General features: G+C 40.4%; 1 protein-coding gene across 1 annotated transcript in view; it reads left to right on the forward strand.

The window, feature by feature from the left end:
* The window catches only part of LOC132401347 (dynein axonemal heavy chain 8-like), a 674,688-nt gene that overhangs the window by 639,504 nt on the left and 12,395 nt on the right, over window positions 1-22,789 (forward strand). Inside the window, exons 84-89 of the mRNA XM_059983476.1 lie at window positions 4,687-4,803; window positions 5,947-6,048; window positions 9,222-9,382; window positions 14,966-15,122; window positions 15,941-16,093; window positions 18,609-18,798. Coding sequence (XP_059839459.1) covers window positions 4,687-4,803; window positions 5,947-6,048; window positions 9,222-9,382; window positions 14,966-15,122; window positions 15,941-16,093; window positions 18,609-18,798 — 880 coding nt within the window. The remainder of the gene's footprint in view (window positions 1-4,686; window positions 4,804-5,946; window positions 6,049-9,221; window positions 9,383-14,965; window positions 15,123-15,940; window positions 16,094-18,608; window positions 18,799-22,789) is intronic.

Below are 22,789 nucleotides of genomic sequence, written 5' to 3' on the forward strand. Positions count from 1 at the left end.
AAAACTTAAAAAGCACAGAAAATGCTAGAAATACTCATTTTCCTTCTTTCTTAATCATGGTCTCCTCTCAACTATTGATCAGATTCTCTGCAACTTCAAAGAGATTCCACAACCATCTCAACAGATTAAGATCAGATGCAAATTCACTGGCTCTTCATTAGACCCTGGATCTGGACCATAAAGGTGCATACATCAGGATGTTCTTCATTGACTATATCTCAGCATTCCATGCTATCATCCCCTCAAAACTAATCACTAAGCTCCAAGATCTACTGTAGGTCTCTATACCTTCCTGTGCAATTTGATCCTCAATTTCCCCACTTGCAGATCCCAGTCAGTACAGATTGGCAACAATATCTCCACAATCAGGTGTGCCACAAAGCTGTGTTCTTAGCCCCAGTCTACATAACTGTGTGACTAAATACAGTTCTAATATTATATTTAAGTTTGCTGATGACTTATCTGTTGTTGGCCGAATCAAAGGTGGTGATGAATTGGAATATAGAGGGAGATTGAAAATCTGGTTGAATGGTGCCACAACAACCAAACGTCAGCAAAACCAAAGCTGATTATCGAAAACAGGAGGAAGAAGCTGAAAGCCAATCAGCCAGTCCTCATTTGAGGATTGGAGGTGGAGAGGAACAGTAACTTTAAATTCCATGGCACTATCCTATCAGATCTGTTCTGGGGCTAGTATGTAAGTGCATCACAAAGAAAACATGACAGCACCTCTACTTTCTTAGAAGTTTGCATAGATTCAGCATGTCATCTAAAACATTGAGAAACTTCTATAGATCTACAGTGGATAATGTCCTGACTGGTTGCATCCAATGCCAAAGAATAGTAAAGTCTGTAGAAAGTGGTGGATACCGCCCAGTCCATCACAGGCAAAGCCTTCTCCACCATTGAACACATTTACAAGGAATGCCACCATAAAAACACTGCATATGTCATCAATGACCCCCCCCCCACCCCACTATCCAGGCTATGCATTCCTCTTGCTACTACCACCAGGCAGGAGGTACAGAAGCCTTGGGTCCTCCACCACCAGGTTCAGGAACATTTATTATCATCAACCATCAGGCTCCTGAACCAACATGGATAACTTCACTCACTTCGACTCTGAACTGATTCCACACCCTACAGATGCACTTTCAAGGACTCTACAACTCGTGTTCTTAGTATTATTTTCTCATTTACACAATTTGTCATCTTTTGCACATTGGTTGTTTCAGTATTTGTTTATGTTTAGTTTTCATAAATTTTATTGTTTCTTTATTTTCCTGTAAGTGCTTGCTGGGAAATGAATCTCAAGTCAGTTTCAGTAACATATACAGTACATACAGTACTATGCAAAAATCTTAGGTGCCCTAGATTTTTTATATGGTTTCAGATAGTATGGCCTTCACAGAGCCCTGATCTCAATATATTTGAGCTCTGTGGGATTACCTAGAGAGACAGAAGCAAGCAAGACAGGCAAAGTCTGCAGAACTGTGGCAAGTTCTCCAAGATGCTTGGAACAACCTACCGACTGATTTTCTTATAAAACTGCACAACGGTGTACGTCAGAGAATTAATTCAGTTTTAAATGTGGGGGGGGGGCACACCAAATATTTATTTGATGTAGTTTTTTATAGCATACTTCTGTTTATAGTAACTTTTTTGATATATTGGAACTTTTCATTCCAATATATTTGAAAGCTTCTTCACTTTACAGAATTTTTACATGTGCCTAAGACTTTTGCACAGTTTAATAAAGTAACCTTGATTATCAGATACCTGTTATCCTATCCTCTACTTGCAGCATTTTACAAAGAACATTGCCTTAATGAATCCCAGGTCCACTCTTCTGCTCCCACCAACTACCCCCATTCATATGCTTTCCTTTAAAATTTCAGGCAATGCCACATCTGTCTATTGTTTCTTATTGCTTCCCAGCATCCAGGGGTGCAAACCGTTTTCCCCAGTGAAGAAGCAATTCAAATTGCTCAACTTCCAAACTAATGTGCTACCAAGTCACTTAAAAGAAATTAAAATCTGGGAAACATGTCATTGATTTTGTGGGGACTGAATTTCTGCAACAACAACTCTTTATCCAATTCTTATTTCAGAAAGAATGAATCTCCTGTCCTAACCATTAGAAACAGGTTATTTTTGCCTGATTGGATTCTGGTGAATTGCTTGAGACATTTGTTGATAATTAAAGTGCTGCATAACTAAGTTGTTGTGGTATCCTGCTGGAAGGAAAAATTCCTTGTAGGTTGACAACTGATCTTCCGGCTCTCTTGATTCCTGAGCCTTGCTGGATTAATGTTTTTGCCGGATTAAAAGTCACACAATAATAATGGCAACAATGGACTGTAGAAACTTAAAATGGTTATTAATTATACAAAATTAAATATAGATTTATTAATTACAATGCTTACAAAGAATGTTGCTTCTTGATTATCTTTTTAAACATTTCATCCAGGTGAAGTTGTTTCATGTGTTTTGATCTCTCCCTCTGTAATTTTTCTTGCATCAAATAAAAATTAATTAGCTCTTGTTCCATCATGAAGGTACATTTCTTTAACCCATTGTTTAAATCACCCAGCAACTCAATTAACTTGTCAATAGTAAATCTTTTAGTTTCATTCATTTTGTCATCATCACTGCCATCTCCTGCAGTGTTTTTATTGGCATTCAGAATGTGCAAATTTCCGAGTCCATAAAGTGATGAACAACAGGTGTTTCGTCATCAACAATCATCCACTCACATAGATTTTATTCATTAAGACTACTTGGATTTTCTTTGTCTTCTGTTGCTAATGTTTTCCTAGGTGTGCATTGCCAGTGTAATGCCATTTCATCTGCATTATATTCCTGCTCAGAAATGAGGTCTTCAAGGTTCACAAATTCGTCCATGTACTCGGTAGCTCCTTCATGGTTTGCAGACCATTTTTCTCCACACTCTTTATACATGAAAATTCCATGGCACTTCTTAAACCTTTGAAGCCATCCTTCACTATAGTCGCACATATTTTGTAATTTAAGTGCTTTGTGGAACTACTTAGCTTGGTTCATTATTATACTGCCCAACAAGACAACTCTATCTCTCTGACATTGATGAAACCATTCAATTATCACTCGATTATGCTCAGTGTTCTTACCAACTTTCATAGTTTTTCTAGTGCTATTTGCTTTAGCAAATCACTGTATGCACAGAATTGTATTTTTTTTTCTCTTTGGTACATGATGTCGTACACAGTTGATGAACCAGTGGCTTATAAATTGCACAGCTTACGCACAGAAACACCTTGGTCCAGTTTTTTCAACATTTCAACCTGTTCTTGAATCGATATGGGCTGATGTTTACATAGAAACATAGAAAATGGGTGCAGGAGTAGGCCATTCGGCCCTTCGAGCCTGCACCACCATTCAGCATGATCATGGCTGATCATCCAACTCAGAACCCTGTACCTGCTTTCTCTCCATACCCCCTGATCCCTTTAGCCACAAGGGCCATATCTAACTTCCTCTTAAATATAGCCAATGAATCGGCCTGAACTGTTTCCTGTGGCAGAGAATTCCACAGATTCACCACTCTCTGTGTGAAGAAGTTTTTCCTCATCTCGGTCCTAAAAGTCTTCCCCTTTATCCTTAAACTGTGACCCCTTGTTCTGGACTTCCCCAACATTGGAAACAATCTTCCTGCATCTCGCCTATCCAATCCCTTTAGAATTTTATACGTTTCAATAAGATCCCCCCTCAATCTTCGAAATTCCTGTGAGTATAAGCCTAGTTGATCCAATCTTTCTTCATATGAAAGTCCTGCCATCTCAGGAATCAATCTGGTGAACCTCAGCTGTACTCCCTCTATGGCAAGAATGTCTTTCCTCAGATTAGGGGACCAAAACTGCACACAATATTCTAGGTGCGGTCTCACCAAGGCCTTGTACATGTTTGTCACCACCACTGGCACTTGTATTTATCTTAGAAGCCATAGCTAGGGTTATATTTATGTAAAATAAGCAAAGATAAGCACAAAATATTTGGCGACCACCAACAAGAGTAACGTAAATTATAAAAATAGCATGCTTTTGTCAAAATGAGTCTCTCCACAGATGATGCATGCACTGCATACAGTGCCATCTGTTGGCCACCCAGTAAACTACATCTCGTGATTTAACCTGAAGAGGTGCCGAACTATCAGATTCAGGAAAACCTGACATCTATCTCCATTATAGAATTGTAGGTTCACACAGCACAGAATGAGGCCTTTTGTCCCATCAAATCCATGTTGACTATCAACCCATTTATGCTAACCTTACAGTAGTCCCAATTTTATTCACCTCACATTCTCATCAAGAAACTCCATATTTTACCACATTCCTACACACTAGGGGCAATTTACAGTGACCAGTTAACCCACCAGTCCACACATCTTCCACACAGTGTGGAAACTGCAGTACCTAAAGGAAATAACCTGTTTACAGGAAGAATGTGCAAACTTCATAAAGGTAGCTTCTTTGGTGAGGTTTGAACCCAGGAATCTGGTGCTGTGAATCAGCAGCTCTAATCATTACTGAAATAAATATTCTTACATCACCTCTAGACCTTCAAAAATACATGTCAATCTGATTGCTTTTGGATCTTACAATAATAACTAAATTGATAAACTAATAATTTATTTTTATCAATTGTCAGGAGCGGCGTAAGTTTGGTCCACTGGGTTGGTGTATTCCATATGAGTTTAACTCCTCAGATTTCACAGCCAGTATCCAGTTCATACAGAATCACCTGGATGACTGTGATAAAAAGAAGGTGAGTTTCAAACTTTGCATAAAAATGTTGATAATGAATTTAGGGAAAAAATAACTTTTTGGAAATTAACACCAATATTAAAATCAAACACAAGGAAATCTGTAGATGCTGGAAATTCAAGCAACACACACAAAATGCTGGTGGAACACAGCAGGCCAGGCAGCATCTATAAGGAGAAGCACTGTCGACATTGCTTCTCCTTATATTTGCTGCCTGGCCTGCTGTGTTCCACCAGCATTTTGTGTGTGTCACCAATATTAAAATATTGGGCCAGATTTTCTAAGAGAGAACATTTAAGATTTTCCATGAATCCTTTAAATGAAAATCGATTGTTGTTGGGACTGCTGAAAATATGGTCTACTCACTGGGCAATGAGGGATCTCAGTGTGAGTGAGTATGGAAATCTGCTATGTTTCCCTGACTACACAATAAATAACACAAATACTGAAGTAATAAACTGAAATCACAAGTATGCTTAAAAGAAAAAAGAGAGAAAAAGATTAATTAAAACTGTAAAGAAAGTAAAAATAGATAATTTAAAATATAACACATCTTAAATGTTCCCAAAGATATAAACATGGGAGAAATGAACCCTGCAGTTGTAATGATCAAGTTTTTTGTACTAGTGAGTTTCATTGGAAGTAATTAACAATTAGCACAAAAGTACTAGAAAACCCATCAGGCCTGGTCGCATCTATAGAGTTGAACTTCGGGGTAACAGCCCTTCATAAAACTGCTTCTGTTTCAAGTTTATGAATCGGCAGTCTTTTGTGAGTCTATTACTTTTCATCAGAGTTCTAGTTCTCTTTCCATAGACGGTGCCTGATTCATTGAATATTCCCAGCATGTTGATTTGTCACAAAGTATTTTATTGAACAGTATTCAGTTCCTTAATATTGTCTGGTACTTTTGTGGAAGCTCTTCCCACATCATCTTGTTTACATGTTTTTTGACACAAGCTTTGTTAAAGGTTTGAAAATTCTGCTCATCATAGAGTTTATTGCATAATATTTTTCTATATAAGCTCTTTTGCATTTAACTTGTATTTATAAATTTATTTTCCTATCCAAATCAAATTTCTGGCTTCAGCGAGTCAGTGTACACTTGAATGAGAGAGTTTTTCTTGCATTTAATTTTGTGCAGGGTGTGTCATGGAATACTGTACGGTACATGCTTGGAGAAGTTCAGTATGGAGGACGTGTTACAGATGACTTTGACAAGCGACTACTTAACTGCTTTACCAAGGTAATCACATCCCATTGCAACAAAAACATGATGGCAATATAGAGAGTGTTGAAGAGATTTTTAAAGCACTTGTCAGAGTATTCGTTCTGAGAAGAGAATGACTAAGGTGAAGTTGTTTCCTTAGAAGCAAAGAAGATATTTTTAAATTTTTTCAGTATCTGAGAATCATAAGCAAGACCATCTTGTACTTCTGCAATCCTCCTTGTGAATGTATTCCCCTTGTCCTCTTGCAGTAAATCCTAGGTCCAAGATTTCGACCTAACAATGATGAATAATTAACAATATATTTCAAAGTCACTATGTTATACAACTTGGAAGGGAGCCAGTGATGTTCACATGACTCTGCTGCCCTTGCTGTCGAGGTCATGTGTTTTGTATGTGATGTCAGGGTAACCAAGGCAAGTGACTGCTTTTACTCCTTCTAGTCCACCTAGGTTCTCTCTTCCTTTGTTTCTTTCATTATTTCTTTTCATTACCAAGACCCATTATCCTTTCCCACATGGTTCTATCTGCCCATCACCCACATGCTTGGTCCCACTTGGTCCACCTTTCCTATTCCGTTTCACACCTAGTTAGAATCAGTATGGAAACAAGCAGTTTGGCTCAACTCATCCATTTCAACCAAGTTGCCTAACTGTACCTGTCCCATTTGCTTGTGTAGGATTCATATCCCTTTAAAACTTGCCTAACCATGTACCCTTACAAAGGTCTTTTAAATGTTGTAATTATATCTGCTTCTACGACTTTCTCAGGCCCCTTATTCAAATATGTACCACACTCTTTATGGAAAAAGTTTCCTCTCTGGTCCTTCTTAAACCTTTCCCCTCTCATATTAAATCTGGGTTTTAGAAGCCTATCCTGGGGACTAAAAGATGTTGAGAGGCTTCATTCACTAGATGGCGATATCATAAGAGGCTCTTGCTTCACTGATCCCACTAAAACAGCTGCCATAAGGATGCCAGATGTGTATTTTTCCAGTTCAGTCTCTACTGTCTGTTCGTGTTGCACATTAATTCCAATTATGTTTTCAAGTAATAAAGCTGTCAGTATTCAACAACCAATTGATCTAACAGTGCAATAACCCTTTGATTGTTCCCATCCTACCACCATTAACTGCACAAGGCTTCGTAGTTCTGCCTGCCTATGGACCCTGACTGAACCCCCAGACAACAGGCCAGGGAGCACTGTGCTACTTTCTGCGATTCCTGTCTCTATGCTGTCAATAATCCTTTCTACCTCAGTCTGAGTCATGGGAGGGGTATTAAACTAAACTTTGTTATTATCACAGGCTTGCTTTTTGTCACTGATGTTTCCAGAAGGCAAACATGGTTCGTGTGGGGATATCATCAGTTTGCCTTTTCCACCTGCTTTAAACCTGGTCAGAAACACTTCCCTGTGGATCAGTCATGGGTTAATATTTGGATCGGCCTTCCCACCTCGATGCTTTCTTTAGACTGTACGTCCCTGACCTTTACTTTCCTATTTCTGGCGTTAGTGTAGCCAATGACAACATAGCTGTTTGTGGAACTGTTATAATTACCCCATCTATGGGGTATCATATTTCACCCTATTATTCTCACTTAACTACAGAGGGATGAAGCCTAGATACTGTGCATTGGATTCACACAAACTCATCTGCAGGCTTCCCATTCTCATTGTGCATCTGATTATTAATCATACCTCGTATAGAAAGAGGAAGCAAATCATTACTTGCCCATCGTTAGATGCACTGTGCCACCACACATATCCCTCAATCATGTTAACCATTCAGTGGGGTGAGTTAACCATTCCTCCCCTCCTTTTCCCCTCTCTTCCCCCAGACTAACACCATTTTGTCTTATAAACTCACATTTCTATATCTACTTTCCATAGATGCTGCCTGACCTGCTGAGCTTTTCCAGCATTCTGCTTGTTGCTTCACCTTCCCCTTTTGAGAGACTGTAGATTTAAGGTGTTTACTAGAATTTGCGTATCAGTGGGGGGGGGGTGGGGTGGGAACAAGAACTTTTTAAAAATGAAGGGCAATTTTGCCCTGGAATGTATTAGCTGAAAGGGTGACAGAGGTAAAATTCTTCATTACATTTAACACTTCTTTAGCCTTAGCAAAACTACAAACTGAGAACTGGGTTGGGGAAATGAGATTAATTATCTAATTAGATTGAGATGCCGTCACCTATTTCTGAGAAAAGCATAATTCTAATGACCATAATTGTATAAGTTTTAAGACAAATGGAAAAGGCTGGGATAGGTCCACAAGGATAGTGTCCTAAAACGGAACAGGATTAATTTTAGGGGAATTGGACTTGATCTAGCAGAGATTGATTGGGTAAGCCTATTTGAAGGGAAATAAAACAAATGGCATGTAGGGACTGAACACAGAATATTGTGGGTGAAAACATAGTTGGTGTAGACTAATTGGGCTGAAGGGCTGTATTATATATGTGCTGTGTGACTCTATGACTCAAAAAAAATTCAGAACTTTATTGATCAGCACTATTGGGTCCATAAAATCCAATTTTTAGAATTTTTAGAGTGCTCAGGAAAACCCAAAATGAGTGTAATTAGCAGAACCATGCAATGGTAATTAATTCATTTCAGAGTTATGGTTTGTTTCATGAAAGAGATGACTTCCAGTGTAATTCTTTTGAAATTATTGCACAAATTACTGGGCATCCAGTTTACTTTTGCAATAATTTTAAAAGAATTTTGCACTTAGCATTTGTGCAGATTGATGTTTACTTTTCAAGTATTTGTTCAAATCAGGAAACCTGAGGTTTATTCATGATTTCATCTTCACATCTGACTGGACAACAAAACAGCAAGCACTCAGCTCTGGACCACCATCAATTCCTTAAATAGACTGGATTATAAGTTTCATTCTACTAGCTATTATTTAAGGGTGACCCATTTGAGAAACAAGAATGTTTCTATAATAATATTTTTGCAAGTACTGGCATCTTAGAAGGTATTGTAGAAAAAATGAATAAGAGAAAATAAAGAGGAAGGGGAATAAAGCTCAAAACAATGAACTAAGTGTTTTTGCTTGAAGCTAGTCTCTTTCTGTAAACCGTAACAGTATGTTTGTAGGACACTGATGCCCTACTTTATCCTTTCATAGAGAGTTGAATTAATCTGCTTTGCTAAGATAACAGCTTAATTTACTTCACATATAGGTGTGGTTCAGCGAGAAAATGTTTGATCCCAAATTCAGTTTCTATTCTGATTATATTATTCCAATATGTCCAAACATTGAGAGCTATCTGGAATATATCCAAACTCTACCCATCACTGATACTCCTCAGGTGTTTGGCCTTCATCCAAATGCTGACATCACGTGAGTAAATTACTTGTTAATTCTTATCAAGTATTGACAAGGGAGACATTAATTCTAATTCCCTCTTCCACTCATCTGTTCCCACCAATGACACTTTTTCTTACGACCCTTCCCCTCACAATCACAGAAGATATAAGTTTTGTCCACCTCTTTCCATCACACTATCCAGGGACTTAGTACTTACAGATGAACTGGCTTGCCCACAGAAGGCAAAGAGTGGTTGTAGATGGGTCATATTCTGCATGGAGGCCAGTGACCAGTGGTGTGCCTTAGGGATCTGTTCTGGGATGACTCCTACTTTTTATGACTTTTATAAATGACCTGGATGGGGAAGTGAAGGGATGGGTTAGTAAATTTGCTGACGACACAAAGGTTGGGGGTGTTGGGGGTGTTGTGGATAGTGTGGAGGGCTGTCAGAGGTTACAATGGGACATTGATAGGATGCAAAACTGGGCTGAGAAGTGACAGATTAAGTTCAACCCAGATAAGTGTGAGGTGGTTCATTTTGGTAGGTCAAATATGATGGCAGAATATAGCATTAATGGTAAGGCTCTTGGCAGTGTGGAGGATCAGAGGGATCTTGGGGTCTGAGTCCATAGGACACTCAAATCTGCTGCGCAGGTTGACTCTGTGGTTAAGAAGGCATATGGTACATTGGCCTTCATCAATCATGGGATTGAGTTTAAGAGCCGAGAGGTAATGTTGCAGTTATGTAGGACCCTGGTCAGACCCCACTTGGAGTACTGTGCTCAGTTCTGGTCACCTCACTACAGGAAGGACTTGGAAAACATAGAAAGGGTGCAGAGGAGGTTTACAAGGATGTTGCCTGGATTGGGGAGCATGCCTTATGAGAATAGGTTGAGTGAACTTGGCCTTTTCTCCTTGGAGTAACGGAGGATGAGAGGTGACCTGATGGAGGTGTACAAGGTAATGAGAGGTATTAATTGTGTGGATAGAGGCTCAGAGGCTTTTTCCCAGGGCTGAAATGGCTAGCACAAGAGGACACAGTTTTAAAGTGCTTGGAAGTAGGTACAGAGGAGATGTGAGGGGTAAGTTTTTTTATGCAGAGTGGTCAGTGCGTGGAATGGACTGCTGAAGGCAGAAACGATGGGGTTTTTTTAAGAGATTCCTGGATGGCTCCATGGAGCTTAGATAAAAAGAGGACTATGGGCAAAACCTAGGTAGTTCTAAGGTAGGGACATGCTTGGCACAGCTTTGTGGGCCGAAGGGCCTGTATTGTGCTGTTCCCCTGCAAGCTAAAGTTGAGGTCGTTAAGTGCTTCCCTCAGCCAGTCACCATTAAGGCCCTGCAGGAGTTTTTGAGCATGGTGAACTTTTGCCACTGTTCAGCTCATGTGCCCTCTCTATAAGGCCATTAAGGTCAAACTGGTCAAGCACATCATGAACTGGACGGAGGAAAAAAAATCCAAGGCATTCTCAGACACAAAGCAGACATTGTCTAATGCAACGCTGCAGGCACACCCCCTCCCAGGCACACCCCCTCCCAGGCACACCCCCTCCCAGACGCACCCCCTCCCAGAAGCACTGAGCATCTCAACGTGGACGTGTTGGATTATACAGTCAGCACGGTGCATGAGCAGCTGGTCAACGGTGCTTGGCAGCCTCTCGCCTTTTTCAGCCGTCAGCTTTGTCCCTGCGAGCACAAGTACAGCATGTTCGCCCATGAGCTTCTTGGCCTGTACTTGGCATTGTGATAGTTTCATTTTCTCCAAGAGGGCTATCCATTGAGCCCCTAACATTCACCAGGGCTAAGGTCTCTGAACCTTGGTCTGCTCGACAGCTGCACCATCTTTCTTTTATTTCAGAGTTCACCACAGACATCCTGCATATTGTGGGGAAGCGTAACCTTGTGGCCGACTACCCTTCTGGTCCTTCACTGGTGCTGAACATTTGGCATGATCTATGCTCAGATGATGGCAGACCAGGTTTTGGACCTGAGCATGCAAGCGCTGTGTTTGGCAGACACAAGGTTGAAATTGGTGATGTGCTTTCAATGATAGCAGTGTTTCACTACTGTGTGATGCGTCAGCAGGGTGACCCAGGCTGGTTGTGCCAGTGACCTGACGGCGGTGCATTCTCACCCAGGCCGAAGGGCATTGCAGAAACTGGTGACAGAAAAGTTTGTGTGGCATGGGCTTAAGAAAGATATTAGGAACTGTGCTTCTCCTTGTTTGGCATGTCAGCGTGCAAAGGGCCCTGAGCAGCATTTCGACCACATGAAGGTGGATTTGGTTGGCCTGTTACCCCTGTCCCGTGGGTTTACTCAGCTCCTCACCATCATTGATAGGACCACACGTTAGCCGGAGTTAGTGTCACTGTCATCTATTTCATCTGTGGAGGTGGCGCGAGCATTCATTGGCTCGTGGATCTCTTGGTTTGGCATTCTGTTGGATGTCTCTTCAGATGGAGGGATGCAGTTTATGTCTGAGCTTTGGTGTTTGTGCATCATGATGGACATCAGAGTCCCCTGTGGCCGCGTATGACTGTCCATTCCGCATGTTGAAAGTGGGGGATAAGTTTTTATGCTGGACTTTGGAGGTATTCCAGACAGTGTTTCTGTGGATCGTCTCAAGCCTGCCTATTTGGACCTGGACTCTCCAGTGGAAGTGGCACAGCTCCTATGGACGAGCTGGCCTCCCACCTCCAGACCTTCTGATGTTGATTGTTCTTCCTCCCCAGTATGTGGCCATGAAAGCAGCAGTGGGTTCAGCTGAGTTTTGCAGGCCCCTGCTCATTTAACTTTGTCTGCTAGGGTGAATTCTGGGTGGGGGGGTGGTTTTGTGTGTGTGTGTGTGTGTGTGTGTGTGTGTGTGTGTGTGTGTGTGTGTGTGTGTGTGTGTGTGTGTGTGTGTGTGTGTATGCTTGCACCCCTTGATTTCATTAGGCAGAATTCACCCAGACTGGGAGGGTTAAGTTCCCCATGTATATACATGATGTTGTAATTTATTGGGTTTCAATAAAAGTCCATTAGAAGTAATTACATTTGTGTCAATTTTTGTCACTACAGTTTTTGATCACTTTGCACTAAAATGAACATTTTTTTGTTCCAATCAGATTCTTTCTTGTAAAATTGTATTTAATTAATGTTTATCTTTTGAATGTTGCTTATACAGTATAATGATTTGGTGCCTGTGATCTGCGGCAATAAGCTTTTCAATGCAATGGTGCTTACATGCACTTGTGCACTTGATGATAAACTCAACTTTGACAGCTTTCCATTGAACTTAAGAGACCAATTGCTTAAGCCCAAATGGAAATTGTTAGATGTCACTTTACATTAATTCAGAAGAGACTGGTGATATGGCTGCAAGGAAGACACAGCAATGGAAATTAATTATGAGTGTGCTTTAATCTGAGGATAATGTGTTACTAATCATATCATTCAAATTTCTGGCTGTAAGTCAACAAATTAGTTCCCATGCTAGTTCCCATATGTTTCAACCAGTCTTTATTTACTGGAGATGAATGTTCCTTTGTCATACAGTATGGAAAGATGCCTTTTGACTCATCAAGTACACATTGAATATCAAGCATTGTTTGACTAATCCTAATTCAATGCCATTGTGGTTAGTAACCTATCAATGGCTTTGGGAAAGTGAAGGCCTGGAGGAAACCCACATGATCACAGAAAGATGATGCAGCACCAAAGGTTCCACCTCGAATGTTGGAGCTGGATCTGAAGAAATGCATTGGTGGTACTGTGCCACCATGTGCTTTCCACAGCACTGATGCCTGCTGACATCTCATTTGATTTAGAAAGTTGCAAAGTCATAAACTAAATCATCCCCTCAACTAGCATCCTAGTTGTTGAAGAGTACACCTCTTGAATGATTAGCTAATGGGCATAACATTGCAATAACCCATTGTAACAAGAATGATACCTTATTATAAAACTAATTTCAGGGAGGAGGAAGAAGATTCAGAACATAAAATCTATTCTTCCATCTCTTTCCACTCTTCTCTGGGCTTTGATATTCTGAATATTCAATTGAGATGATGATCACTAAGCAGCTATTTGATTACAGGAATGTAACAGCCAAATCCAATTTTACTTTAAAAATTTTTATTTAGAGATGTAGCATGATAACGTGCCCTTCTGGGCCAATGGGCCTGCACCACTAATTACACTCACCTGTCTTTGAAATGTGGGAGAAAACCCATATGTTCCAGGACAGAATGTAAAACGTCATACAGACAGCAGCATAATTGAACCCAGGTCACTGGCACCGTAATAAGAGTTAAGCTAACTCCTACACACCACTCTGTCCCTTATTTTGCCCTTCCAACAGGAATTCTTTATCAATCAGAGTTGAGGTGCATCCATGGCAGTTTCCTTCTTATTCTCTCACTAAATAAAGTCATTGATGGAACATCTACATTCAGTGAGAGAATTAAAAAGTTATATATGCCTATCCCAAAATGTTACAGCTGCAGCTTGACATCCCAAATTCTGTACTCAACCCCTGACCACCAAAGGCAAGTATGCCATATGCCTTTGTTTAATCACCTTATCTATGTGTATTGCCACTTCAAGGAGCTATGGACTTGCACCCTAAGATCCTTCTTTACTCCAAAGTGTCCTGCTATTTACTGTTCGCTTTCTTCTTACATTTGGCCTCTTACAGTGCAGTTCCTCACACTTTTCTGGATTTTCCATTTTTCTGCCCTAATAGTTTATCTCTTGATGAATATTTTGACAACCATGCCCACTATCCACTATTCCAACAATTTTTGCATCATCTGCAAACTTTATAATCTGCCCACCTACATTTTTGCTCCAATCACAACAGAGGTTCCAACACAGATTCAAGGAGACATTACTGTTAACAGTTCTCCATTCAGAACATCACTCCCCTCTGTTTTCTAAGGCCTAGCTAATTTTAAATCCAGTCTACCAAGTCTGGATCCAACGAACCTGAGTCTTCTGGATCAGTCTACCATAAAGGATCTTGTCAAAACCTTTACTGAAGTCCATGTATAGAGCTTACACAGTCCTACCCTCATCTTCAGCAGTTCCAAAAACTCAATCTAATTTGTCAACCTGACGTCTGTTAAACACAATCATGCTTACTATCCTTAATGTATCTATGATTTTCCAGATATGTGTAAATCCTATTCCTAAGAATCTTCTCAGGCGCTGATGTAAGACTCACTGGACTATCACTTTGTGATTTATCCCTATTGCCATTCTTAAACAGAGGGACAACACTGGCTATGCTTCAGTACTCTGAGACTTCATTTGTGGCTAAGGAGACAGGTTGAAGTGCATGACATTATTGAGCATCCTTTATACACAACAACCTTGAAACTTATCAGTGCCCACTAAGGTTGTTAATCAACTGCAGCACCAGGTCCAGTGATTGTTTGGGCTATGGGGTCACTGAAGGGAGTTGGGTGCTCCTCTTTCAGCTGCTTGATGCATCAGTGAAGGGAAAATGAACTAATTCAGAGAAGGCCAGGCCTGCCGGTGGAATCCTGGGGTCAAGAGGGTCAATAACTATTGATCTGCAAAGGTGAAACTATGTCTTAAAATATTCTTTCCACTCACTGTCTTTTCCTTCAGGTACCAGAGTAACACTGCAGCTGAAATTCTCAACACTATCACCAATATCCAGCCAAAAGAAAGTGGTGGAGGAGGGGGTGAGACGAGAGAAGCCACTGTCTTCAAACTCGCTGAGAGTATGCTGAAGAAGTTGCCTCCAGATTATGTGGCACATGAGGTACTTTCACTGCTACTGGTTGAAAGGGTATCATGGCTGTAACTAGTTTTAGGGATGTTGATTATGTGAGTACACCCCCTTGGAATACTAGAAAATGAGCCACTGGTTTTAGATTCACTGCATTAGACTAAAACAAATGTTATACTTTATTAACTTCTTATTTTCATTTTTCCTTATAATGTAGGAGTCCCATTTAATATATGCCTGCTCTCAGAGCTACTCCATCAATCACATTTCCCCATCCTGTAACCAATTATGTCTCATGGCCATCAACTAATCCAACTTTCTATGGATACTACATATGGTCCGAGAATTAACTACTAGTTAGACACAATAAATATGAGCTGGAGTAGACCATGTGGCCCTGCCATTAAGACCAAGATTAAATAAAGAGGTCAAAAATATATACACTTTTCACCATAGCAGTGTACAGTTGCTCTGATTCTTGAAAGTCTTGTTCAGGTTTAATTGTTATTCAACCATATATGAATACCCATGAATATAGCCAAAAGAAGCAGTGTTACTCCAGGGCCAAGGTTCAAAGGACAGTACCAACAGTCATACACAAGGTACATATAGCACATATAAGGTAGCAAGTACTTATAAGATAGCAGTAGAATACAGTCATACAAAAAAAGTAGTACAACTCCCTGAGGTCATTAAGTTGCAGTGGTCCGCAGTAGAGCACAATACAGCTTGTCTTCTGCAGAGTGAACACGGGGGGGGGGGGGGGGGGGTTGTTGGGGGGAAGCACTATTTAGAAGGGAATAATAACTGCAAGTTTGTTTATTATCATGAGAGAAAATTCTGTTTTATAGGTGAAAGCTCGCCTCATAAAAATGGGGATATTGAATTCTATGAATATTTTCTTGCGTCAAGAAATTGACCGAATGCAGAAGGTTATTACAATGCTTCGCAATTGCTTGAGTGATTTAAAACTGGCTATAGAGGGAACTATCATCATGAGTGAGGTCAGTGTCATTTTGGTTGAGCTTTACATCACAAATTCCTTTATTATTGTTATATAAAAAAAGGGATAATAAGAAAAATAATTAAATATATTTGCGGCTGTATGTTCTGAGTTAGGAATAGAAGATCAATTTAAGCCATCAAACTATTATGGAATAGTTTATCTTTAAGTTGAAAAGTGACTCAGATCTGTTCAATGAATAAATCAAAGTAAAATTGCAGAAGGAAAATCATTTGAAAATCATTCATATTATTTTAATATTTATGGTCAGATTTACCAATTGGTGTAAAGTCTGACAATTTTAATTTTATTCAAGTGATTTCACTTCAAAGCAATGTGGCTTTCTGATAAAACTGCTTGACCACCACTTCCTGCTCTTTCTGATGGATAGGAATGGAATTCTATTCTGAAGTTGAATTACTTAATTACTGATCATTTGTATTTGTTTTAAGCTGTATAGAGGTACAGAGAGACAATTTTTGGGTGGCTTGGGTGTTCTTGACCTTAATGGTTGAGAAGTGTTGTAATTGCTGATACTGGTTTTGAATTGTTGAGAATGTTCGACATTAGAGTTATTTCCTCATGGAGATAGAATCAGCTTTAATATCACTGAGATAGGTCATGTTGTTTTGCAGCAGTAGTATGGAGCAATATATCATAAAAAGCTATAAATTACAATAAGAAACATATATAATTTTTTCTCACCCCTTATGGGTAGTGTATATGTGTATTTTTCCCTCAATCTTGGGTCCTCTACCAGAGGCTTGAGGGTTTAGCGCAGTATCCTTCCTATTCCTAGTAGTGCACTCTCTGGACTGAGATCTCAGGTGTCATTCCCAGGTTTGTTGGAGCCACTCTCTCAGTCCAGGTGTCACAGCCCCAAGTGCTCCCATCACCACTGGGATTACTCTGGCTTTATCCTTCCACATCCTTTTTATCTGCTCTTTCAAGCCTTGGCATTTCTCTAGTTTCTCATTCTTCCTTCCTGATGTTACTGTCATCCATGATTGCCTCATCTATTACTATTGCTTTCTTCTGTTCCTTGTCTAGTATTACTGTCTGGTTGGTTGGCCAGTACCTGCATATCAGTCTGTATTTGGAAATCCCACAAGATCTTAACTCTAGCATTCTCCACTATCTTCTCAGGTGTTTCCTAGTTGGATTTGGGACTGTCCAATCCATACTCAGTGCAGATGTTCCTGTACACAATTACTGCAACTTGATTTGCTGTTCAGTGTATGCTGTCCCTGCCTGTATCTTGCAACCTGTAACCATGTGCTGGATGGTTTCAGTGGATTCCTCACACAGAGAGTTCTTGATTCTTGTATGGTGTGATAGTCCCTTGCTTCTATTGTTCTTGTATTCAGCACCTGGTTTTGTGCAGCCACGAGCAGTGCCTCTGTGCTGCACCTCAGCCCTGCCATTTCCAGTCATTTCTTGTGTCAGCCTCCTCTGATATCTGGCGATAGTACATCCCGTGCAGTGGCTTGTCCTGCCATTGCCTCTGGTCCTCTGGCTCTGCTTCACTCACTTCCATTTCCATATCCCCTGCCTGTTCTCCTAGCAGGTCATCCTTAGGGACCATTTTCCTGACATACTCGTGGTGTTTCGCATTTCTTCCAGAACTCTGGCTTTGACATTTCCAAGTCCCCATCCTCTCTTATTCTGGCAGGTGTACAGTCACTCGATGTCGGACTTTGGGTGGAATCCTCCACGTATCGTTAGTAGTTTCTGGATCTTGATGTCAGTGGCTTCTAGTTTGTTCATTTTTGCAGTTGGGAATCTGATGACTGGTAAAGCAAATGTGTTGATGGGTCTGAACTTGTTCTTCCCATTCAGCTGGCTTTTTAAGCCCTGCCTCACTCTTCGGAGGTACTTGGGTGCTACGCCTTCCTTGTACGCTCATCATGGCTTCCATGCGCCTGTAGGATCCCCAGGTATTTGTTGCTATCCTATACATTTGGTATATATAATCATTCCAAAAAGAACTTGTGCTTATTCAGTAGTCCTCATCATGGGCTGCAGTATTTTCCAAGCACGAGAGGCAAGTGGCATTGGCTGGAGAGTTGGACAGAAGGAAGAATGTACCCTATCTGCAGGAGGAAGACCGGCCTTAAAGACTGACAATAAATCCACAATTTCAGATAAAAAACAATTTCAGTTTGTGTCAGAACAGGCATCATCTGAAGAGAAGATCTCTCTCTCTGTAGTTACCTCAATTATTTTCCTCTAGGGATGCACCAAGGTCCTTGCATTAAGAGGAAATTCTGGAAATTGGGTCTTCTCAAAATATACCGTTCATAGCAGCTGGAAATGAATGCCATCTCATCCCTGAAACACCTTTTTTCTTGCCTGATTACTGATTTATCTGCTTCACAGAACAATTTCAAAACCTCAATACTTGCGTTTCTCTTTTTTAATGCTTGTGAAGAAGTGCTTAGAAATTGACTGTTGTACAATTTTGCATCTTGGAGTGTCCTGGATTGTCTGTAAATGCAGTGCTTTCATTATTACAGGATTTAATTGATGCTTTGGACAACATGTATGATGCCCGTGTCCCTCAGGGGTGGAAGAGGATTTCCTGGGCTTCCTCTACCCTGGGATTTTGGTTCACAGAGCTCCTCGAGAGAAACGCACAATTTTCTACCTGGATCTTTGAGGGCAGACCTAATGTCTTTTGGATGACAGGTTTCTTCAATCCCCAGGGTAGGTGCTAATAATTCAATGAATAGTACATTTTGATTTAAAATATGAAAAGGTGCTGCTAAGGGATTTTTGCATAATTATTTATACCAATTGGTTTAGTGCTACGTGTAGAAATACAACAACATCTATGTTTACTAGCCTCGTAGGTTAGTGTGGAAGGTTTGATTACATGGTATATAAGGTGAACTAACCATTTGGATAGACAATTATATTAATAGTAGAAGACAGATCATAGAAGAGGGTTGTTAAGTAGATTGGAGGCCTCTGACTAGTGGTGTGCCACAGGGATAGGTGCTGGGTCCACTCTTTTGTTATCTATATTAACAATTTGGATGACAATTTTGTTAATATGGTTAGTAAATTTGCAGATTACACTAAAGTAAAGAAGGGTTATCTAAGAATTCAACAGGATCTAGCTGAATGGGAGAAGTGGGCCAAGAAATTGCAGATGGAATTTGACTTGGACAAGGGTAAATTTATAGAGGTATATAAAATCATAAGAAGGATAAATAAAGTGAATAGTCATAATCTTCTTCCTAGGACAGAATAGTCTAAAACCTGAGTGTATTGCTTTTAGGAGGGAGAGGAAAGCTTTAAAAGAGTGCTGAGTGGAGTTTTTTCACACAGAGGGTGGTGGGTATATGGAATGAGCTACAGAGAAAGCTGGGGAGGCAAGCACGATGACAGTGTTTATAAGATATTTAGATAGATGCATGGTTAGAAAAAGGTTTAGATCAGAGAGATATGGAATAAATGCAGAAAAATGGGGCTAGCTTGGGTAGGCATCCTGCTCAGCATGAACAAGTTGAGCTGAAGGGCCAGTTTCCTTGATGCTTCACTCTTATAATTCATTATGAATGTAAATAAGGACTCTAAGATAAGATAGAATTGTACAATGCAGAAATAGGCTCTTTTTGTCCATCATATTCACACTGAATGCAATGCATGTCTAAGCTATTCCCATGCATTAGGCCATGTCTCTCTATAGCTTTCCTATCCAACTAACAGTTCAAATATATTTTAAGTGTTGTAATTGATTCTGCCTTCTACCACATTTCTAATTGCCCATTCCAGATAACCCCCACCCTCTGTGTGAAACACTTACACATTTCTCTCATCTCACCTTAAACTTCTGCCTTCCAGTTTTAGTTCTGGACCTCTGAGCCCTGGGGAAAGGACACTACCCCTCATAAAGTTTCTAAACCTCTATATAGTTACCACTCAGTGTGAATAAACTCAGCCAATCTAATCTCTTGTAACATAGCCCTCCATTCCAGGCAATATCCTGATGAATCTCTTTTGCATTCTCAATTTCAGCCGCATCCTTCATGCACTGTGGCAAGCATAACTGCATACACTACTCCAAATCAGTCTAAGTATTATTTTGCACAATTGCAATATGACATTCCAATGCTTGTACTCAATGCATTGGCTCATGAAGGCAATCATGACAAATTCCACCTTCACTACCCCTCCACCTACAGTACGTTGCATTTTCAGTGAGCTAAAGACTTGCATCCCAAGGTCCCTCTGCATGGGGCAGGAGTCATGAAAATCCTTGGCAAGTAGGATTAAAGATAATCCCAAGGCATTCTTTACATACATCAAGAGTCTGAATCTAAACAGCCAACAAATCCTAATCCTAAGAATTCTTTGCAGTAACTTCCCTACCACTGATTCAACAGTCTATAGTTTTCCTGGTAGTCAGTGGTAGGGAAGTTACTGGAGAGAATTCTTAGGAATAAGATTCATGAACATTTGGAAAATCATGGCCTAAGTAGGAAGAGCCAGCATGGGTTTGTGTGGAGGCACTTCATGTTTTACTAACTTGCTTGGATTTTTGACCAGGTGACAAGCATGATTGATGAAGGCAGAGCTGTGGATGTTGTTTAATTGGATTTTGGTACTGAGTTTGACAAGTTCCTTCATGGGAGCTCATCCAGAATATTAAGATGTATGGGATCCATAGTGAATAGGCTGTTTGGATTCAGAACTGGCTTGCCCATTGAAGACAAGGTAGTGGTCGAAGGGACTTACTTTAGCTGGAGGTCTGTCACTAGTGTTGTTCTGTAGGGATTTCTCCTGTGACCTCTGCTGTTTGTGATGTATGTAAATGATCTGGATGTAAATGTAGATGTGTGGGTTGGTAAGTTTGCAGATGATATGAAGGTTGGTGGTGGTGTGGGTAGGATTGAAGATAGGCAAAAAATACAACGGCATCTAGATCCGTTGCAGATATGGGTGGAGAAATGGCAGATGGAGTTTAATATGCTCAAGTGCTAAGTGTTGCACCTTGGTAGGTCAAATGTAAAGAGACTGTTAAGGGTAAGATTCTTAACAGTGTTGGTGAGCAGAGGGATATTGGGGTCCAAGCTCATTGCTCGCTGAAAGTAGTTACAGTTTGATAGGGTGGTTGAAAAGGCAAATGGCAAGCTTGCCTTTATTATTTGAGGCACTGAGTCCAAAAGTTAAGAAGTTACGTTGCAACTTCATAAAACTAGTTAGGCCGCACCTGGAGTATTCCATATGTTTCTGGTCACCCCACTATAGGAAGGATGTTGAGGCTTTGGAGAGGCTGCAGAAAAGCTTTACCAGGATGTTGCCTGTATTAGAGGGCATATGCAAAAGTGAGAGGTTGGACGACATTGGGTTGATTTCTCTGGAACAGTGGATGCTGAAGGGAGATTTAATAGAGGTTTATAAGATTATGAGAGTCACAGATGAGTAGACAGATAATATCTCTTTCTGAGGTTCGAAAAGTCTAATACCAAAGGGCATGCAGTAAGATGAGAGGGGGTAATTTCAAAGGAGATGTGAGGTACAGAGAGAGTGGTGGGTGCCTGGATTGTGCTGGCTGGGACAGTGGTGAAGGCAGAAACATTAGAGACTTTTAAAAGACATTTAGATATGCATATGAATGTGAGGAAGATGGAAGGGTATAGACGTTATGTAGGCAGAAGAGAATGGTTTAGTAAGCCATTTGATTACTAATTTAATTGGTTTGGCACAATATTGTGGGCCAAAGAACCTGTCCTGTGCTTGTCCTATATAAATATTCTGTTCTATCTAAATGCTCCTACGTCCCTGCCATTTAGTCTTTATTTTATACTTTTTTGATAATTTGACTCATCAAAATGCATTATCTCACACTTGTCTGGAATAAATTCCGTCTGCCACTTAGTTTGCCCAGCTTTCTAACTGATCTAGATCTTGCTGCATCCTATTACAAAGAACAAAGTTTCTAGTACCAATCCCAGCAATGACCAATTGTTACAGACTACCATTCAGAAGCAACCCTCACCTTCGATTACCTTCACCATTACTTTAAAAAAGCTTATTTTGGAACCATGTCACCAACTTGTCTTGAAATCCTGTGCTTTACTTTCTGGACCAATCTATCATACCGAACCTTGTTAAACATCCATATAAACAAGGTCAACAATTTGCTGAGTTACCTCCTCAATGTAACTTATTCAGATTTGTGAAACACGATCTTTCCTACATAAAACCATGGTGTCCCCTCTTAATCAGTCCCTGCCTTTCCAAGTTATCATAAATCCTGTCCCTCAGTACGTTCTCCAACTACGTCCCTACCAATGATGTAGGGATCACTTATATAGAAACATAGAAAATAGGTGCAGGAGTAGGCCATTCTGCCCTTCGAGCCTGCACCACCATTCAGTATGATCATGGCTGATCATCCAACTCAGAACCCTGTACCTGCTTTCTCTCCATACCCCCTGATCCCTTTAGCCACAAGGGCCACATCTAACTTCCTCATAAATATAGCCAATGAACTGCCCTCAACTGTTTCCTGTGGCAGAGAATTCCACAGATTCACCACTCTGTGTGAAGAAGTTTTTCCTCATCTCGCTCCTAAAAGGCTTCCCCTTTGTCCTTAAACTGAGATCCCTCATTCTGGACTCCCCCAACATCAGAAACAATCTTCCTGCATCTAGCCTGTCCAATCCCTTTAGAATTTTATACGTTT

The sequence above is a fragment of the Hypanus sabinus genome, chromosome 10 (assembly GCF_030144855.1).
Source record: "Hypanus sabinus isolate sHypSab1 chromosome 10, sHypSab1.hap1, whole genome shotgun sequence".
Lineage (NCBI taxonomy): Eukaryota > Metazoa > Chordata > Chondrichthyes > Myliobatiformes > Dasyatidae > Hypanus > Hypanus sabinus.